Source organism: Adiantum capillus-veneris, chromosome 26 (assembly GCF_014529385.1).
Source record: "Adiantum capillus-veneris isolate H3 chromosome 26, ASM1452938v2, whole genome shotgun sequence".
NCBI classification, from domain to species: Eukaryota; Viridiplantae; Streptophyta; class Polypodiopsida; order Polypodiales; family Pteridaceae; genus Adiantum; species Adiantum capillus-veneris.
Genome location: NC_140956.1, coordinates 97259278 through 97265403, shown reverse-complemented (window position 1 = coordinate 97265403; position 6126 = coordinate 97259278). Strand labels below are relative to the sequence as shown.

Here is a 6126-nt window from a genome sequence, read left to right as displayed (position 1 = left end):
AGAGAGAGAGAGAGAGAGAGAGAGAGAGAGAGAGAGAGAGAGAGAGAGAGAGAGAGAGAGAGAGCATGAAACATGATATAGATTTATTTTGCTCATGTTAATGTCATAGATAGGCCAAAAAAGGGAGAACATGGAAGCCACACAAAAAAGCAAGTAGTTGGAGGCTTGCAAAAGTGTTTATACCATACAAGTAGGCTAGGGAGATATATACAAAGGGGAAAACCACATCAAAAAAGAAGTCACAGGAGGGAGGCTAAATTTGATAGTGATCGTCCAAATGGGGGTGCATCAGCAAGCGTCGCTCGGCAACTTTGAGTGGGGTGGGTGTGAACGCTATTACATGCCCAATGACACTAAGCTTGAAAGCACCTACTCTACTTGTAGTGTGAACGCTATTACATGCCCAATGACACTAAGCTTGAAAGCACCTACTCTACTTGTAGTTGCCAAAATGTCTCGAGATTTTGCAACTTCTAGTGTACAGGTCCTTGAAGCTCTCTTCAAAGCCAAGCACATCAGCTACCATAGAATCGACAATCTGGGCATTAACAACACTGTTTTTTTCACAAACGATACGTTCATCCAACTTTGGCATGGTTGTAATATCAATGGATTTGTCACAAGAAACATAGAAGCCTCCTTCATAACTTTTTTGAACCTTCATAGATTTACAAAGTGGACATTGCATCTCTAGAAGAATAGAGTTGAATTTTGTAAAGCACAATGTTCCAACCAGTAGGAAGATCCACTGATTGAGATTTAAATTGCATGCGAATTTGACAAAAAGGGTACAACACATAACAAAAATACCTCACGACTGTACCCTAGACTTTCAGTTTGGGCTTGGAAAACTTCAACCAAGAGTTTTTGCAAGCGAGGACTATGAACATGGACGAGGATGGTGATATCAAGCACCGATAGTGTGTTGGCACGACCGTTGAATGGAGCGATGTTGTGAGCCACATACATCACATTCTCCTCACCTTCCAAATCAACAATCAACTGCATGCAATCACCTTTGTGAGAGTTTACAAAGCTCACCTACAAAACCACCATGTAAGCAACCAAACACGGTAGATTCACGTGGAACCAAGAAACTGGAAGCTAGTGCACTCAAAATAGCTCAATCATCAGGCAACGGCCCGTCTGCAACCAAAAAGTTCACCTACTTGTGCTTCTTCGTTGGATTGAAGATTTTGCAAATTAACGAACGCCAAAGTTCCCAAAGTAGCTCCCCTTCTTATTGGTGATGATGGTTTACTTTTTTTTTGTCTAAGAAGGATCTAATAGAAGTCTCATGGAAGAAAGGAAATGCCACTAGGAAGGGTTCGGCCTTTATCACTAATGTCAAGGCATTGACATGCAAAGAAAAAGATGTCATCCCCCATCCCCTCATATTTTATACTTGACACTAGGGTTTTCAACCCTATTGTACTCACCAATGTGCAATTTATCCTAGAATTGAGTGATATAAGGCTCATACAACACTTTATGGTGGATGAACACTCCACATCCACAATCTTAAGCTTCAAGTATGTAATGTACTTCTCAGATGATGTTTTGTATGGGAGTCATCGAGTTGCAACAAAATCTACAATTCCTTGAGCACACATCATGTACTGAGGTCATGAAACTGATGCAACTTTGCATGCGTGTGACATCACATCAACAACCATTACATTCAACCACCTGGTGGCAAACGACACAAGCAAAATTTGCACGTACACTTCTTTGCATTGGCAATCATCACATTCACATTTACAATAGGAACACATCAAAAAGGGATAACAAGCCCATGCTCAAAGACATTTCAAATCAAAACAGAGACTAACAACATTGGTGGAAAAAGAGTCACCAAGCTTGCATACCCTCAGCAGCTGTAGTCCCTACATTACCTCACAACCATGACGTAGATCATAAAAGGAAATGCTCACTCTGATAATGCAACCAAAGTACAAACCAATAGTATCCATAAAATCTCAATAGCTCAAGAATTTTGAAACATCAAAGCCATTCATAGCAACAACACAATGGACATGTAATCATGCTTCTCACCCTCCACGTTGTTGCCTGTCTCATCACAAACCAAACTCCCAGCAACCCTCTAGTTTCATGAAGCCCTCTTGCAGCCTTTGGATCCATGCTAAGGCTATGGCACAACCTACAAGCGCCAATCACAATGACCGAACAACCTCGACTAGAACCCTCAGTGACACTCTTCAATTCTATAAAAGTGACCAACAGAACTCAGAAATGACAACACATTAACACGCATAACCATCAAGACAATCAAATAACTTTACATTCATGTTCACAAAAGACCTTGCTCAAAGTTCATCTCCTCACTTTGTACTCATGGCATCAACACCAACATACTCTTCAATATCGAAGCTGTCTACAAAATTAGAGTTTAACACCATTACTAAGCACACAATAGCTTCAAAGCAATGATTCTACAATATCTAACATTTGAACTTGAAGGTGCACTACACAACACTACCCACATGATATATACATGCATATGGAACCATTACATCTCACAATAGGTCCATTGCATGCCAATGAGTGCAAGGAATAGTGCCTCGTCATACCGACTACGTCAGCCCTGCTCTTGGCATGTTCTCCATGCCTTAAGTCAGCTCCCGCCGTCTGCTCCATGCCTTGCTTCAGATCTTGCAAAAGGTGGCTAGCCCACCATCTCCCTTGGAAATTAGCACACACAAAAAGGACTTCAGTTAATGTCCCACCCACCACATTAAGCATGCACACACTCTCTGCAATCCAATGCAAAACACAATAATGCCTCCTTCCACATGCTATCGATAGACCATAGCCACACAGACTTCGACACCAGAAGGGAAACCATCAAAATCTCAAAAAAAAACCACTTGTAGACCATCTGGTGAATCCATCCCACAACCACAAATTACACAAAAAATTCAACCTTGCACTAAGACTTCTCCTGCAGGGCAATAAAAAAGGCACTGCGGGTCAAAATGGGGGACAACGTCAGGGGGTGGGAGGGACAACGCCACTTGCGAAGGAATCAACGCCCGCCATGTGGATCCCATGGGTGCAGTCCATGTGGCAAGCCATGTGGATTTCCACGTGGTCTGTAGCGGTTTGCGTGGTGTGCCATGTAAGCATCACGTAAACAGGGCACCTGTGTGGCATGACATGTGGACCATGTGTTACTCCACGTGATGTGCCACATGGACGGCGCCCTCAGGGCACATGCGTGGGTCGGTGTGGCTGTGTTTCCATGTGACAAGGGCCAACACTTGCGTGGCCAATGCACACACGTGCCCGCATGGCCAGTGAGAGAGAGAGAGGGGGTTTAGGGCCGGTTTCCACAGGGGAAGGCGCTAGAGAGAGAGAGAGAGAGAGAGAGAGAGAGAGAGAGAGAGAGAGAGAGAGAGAGAGAGAGAGAGAGAGAGAGAGAGAGAGAGAGGTTCCCACAGGGGAGGGGATTGGAAGAGAGAGAGAGAGAGAGAAAGAGAGGGGAGGTTTCCATTGAGGAGGGGAATGGGAAGAGAGAGACAGGGGGGTGGTTCCCATGGGGGGGATGGGAAGAGAGAGAGAGGGAGAGAGAGAAAGAGGGATGGCGGCTGATTCCCATGGGGGAAGGGGGTTGGAAGAGAGAGAGAGAGAGAGAGAGAGAGAGAGAGAGAGAGAGAGAGAGAGAGAGAGAGAGAGAGAGAGAGAGAGAGAGAGCGGGCAAGGCAAGGCACAAGAGAGAGAGAGGGCAGTCCCCATGGGGAGGTCCATGAAGAGAGAGAGAGAGGGAGGAAATGCGATTTTTTTAAAAATAATTTTAATTTGGATGTAAAACGTTATTAAATAATACTAATAACTACTAGGATTAATATAAAACTCTCTTAACTCTTCTAAACACAATTAAACACTTTCACTCTCATCTTTTCAATCTAGTGCTTATTTTCTCACTCTCATCTATCATATCATGCACTAAAGTCTTCCCTTCTTTCAACAGGGCTTTTCCCTTTACCAATGGGAATATTATTTTTGGGGTTAAATATACAAGAGCATGTTGCCCCACAAACATTTACTACTCTACATGCAATTGTCATGGTTGGGAGTGAAGAGTTGACAATGCCAATGGAGAGAACAAGCAATCACTTGAGAGAGGATTTTTATGTTGTAGACAAATCTCTGTCTACATAGTTTGTGGTGCTAACCAAAGATTTCACAGTTTCAAATTTGAGTGGCGTGGTTTCTCCCTTGGAGGATGTTCCCTACATAGACCTTACTAGTCCAAGCAAGGAACAACTCTTTGGAGAGTAACCACTACCGAGATAAGGAGAACAACCAATAGTTTGTCATTTTATAATGCAATGACGAAGCCCAACACCTTGAAGAAGCTTATTTTGAGGATAGTGAAAACCAAACAAGTGTCAAAAATACCAAAGGTGTACAATGGTAACATGGTGTTTAACTTTCCACCGAACTTAGGAAAGGTTCATTCAATGGATGCTATGGAGCATAAGTATGATCCACACCACTGGACAAAACAACAAACCTTGAACATCAAATTTTTTTGAGTGTGTCACAAAAGTCAGTGTGCAGGTGATCTAAAGTGTCTCAATGAAAGTTGTTCCAAATTGATTAATTTTGGGAAGTCAAACACAATGCATTTTAATGGCAGTATGCTAAAATTACTTTGCATGGGCGAGTTTTGTGACAGACTTGGTGGCAAGCTTACTTGCCACTACTACAGTCAACCACCCATTTGTTTGCGTAAATGTGATTGTTTCATATATTATGCCATGCCAAGGGATGAAAGCATGAGCAGATTAATGGTACATCAAGGAAGTCACCAACATGACATGAGGGATGGTTCGTGGAAAGGGCTCACAGATAAAACCAAAGAAATGGTTGCATGAGTTCTCAGTGTGGATAGACATGCAGGTGCAAGAAAGGTACAAATGTGTGTGGCAAAGGAAATTGTGACAACAACTTTGATGAAGGGGGGAAGAGGGGGGGGGGGGGGGGGGGGGGGGGAGGGGTTCTAGCCATGTACTTGTTGAGCAAGAATTTCTAAATGTTGCTGATGCAATGGGTCCCTTAGTGGAGGAAAATTGGTGAGGATGCTTACTTGTTTCTCTTGTTTGTGCATATTATTTTAAAGTAATTTAACTCTGAAATATAGGTTTTGAAGGTTCGTGGCTGCAACAAGAAATAGGCCAACAAAGGAGAGCTTCGGTGTGGACTCCTTGCTGCGGCTAAAAAGAGATTGCACATATAATTTTTTTTCACAGAAGCAGGTTTCTTGAGAAAGGAGCAGAAGGGGAGTGGTGCTTTGTGTTCAAGATGTCTGCAGTTGGTCCTGCACTGGATTGGATTTGGTTAATCGAATGCGATGAAGTAGACCTAGAGATCTTTGGCACGCTTGGGTGCTGTTTGATCACACTCACCGAGTGGAAAATTGGGTGACCATGGCATGCCACATTTATGATCCAAGGTTTGTTGTTTTAGGAACATGTTTTTGAAGTTTGGAATATCTCAAGAAACAACCAACAACATGTTTACTAATGTGCATGTCTTACGTTGTAGCATGCAATATCTCCTCACTATTGTAAGTTGTGAGATGAAAGAGTAACACATGGAAGCACAAATTATTTTTTGGCAGTGCATATATGAAGTTATGGAGGGTCATGGATGTGAGAGAGTGGATTTTGACGGAGTTCATGGCGGATGAAGCTCAAGCCGATTGGAATGCAGTTTGCACCATGTTCAATGGTGGTAAATACAATGCTCTACAACATCAATCTAACGATCTTGACTTTTTCATTAGAAACAAAGCATGGTGGCACACCCCACAAACTACATTGTCTCTTCATCTCAACAAACTCACAAAGATATGTAATAAGGCTCACACCCATGTATAAGGCTCACACCCATCCTAGAAAAAAGGAGATCTTCAAAAAGTGGATAGATCTTCAAAAGGAGAATGTGTGTTTTTAGATTCTCCTTTTGAAGATTTCAAGTGGAGATTGTTGGAAAAGATAGTGAGAGTGCAATAACAATGCAAACTCCTCCCAAGGGTGGATGTGATTCCTCTTCTGCTTCAACAAAAGCAGGTAGCAGTGGGACAAAACACATTGAGCA

General features: G+C 42.7%; 1 protein-coding gene across 1 annotated transcript; it reads right to left on the bottom strand.

The window, feature by feature from the left end:
• Window positions 1-253: 253 nt before the first annotated feature.
• Window positions 254-2420, bottom strand: LOC147423868 (uncharacterized). The gene is made up of 7 exons (XM_086501524.1): window positions 2347-2420; window positions 1137-1272; window positions 987-1041; window positions 811-881; window positions 603-748; window positions 438-515; window positions 254-392 (listed from the first exon to the last, which is right to left on the bottom strand). The coding sequence occupies exons 1-7, from the start codon at window positions 2418-2420 to the stop codon at window positions 254-256; spliced, it is 699 nt and encodes a 232-aa protein (XP_086357650.1).
• Between the last annotated feature and the right edge of the window lie 3706 nt (window positions 2421-6126).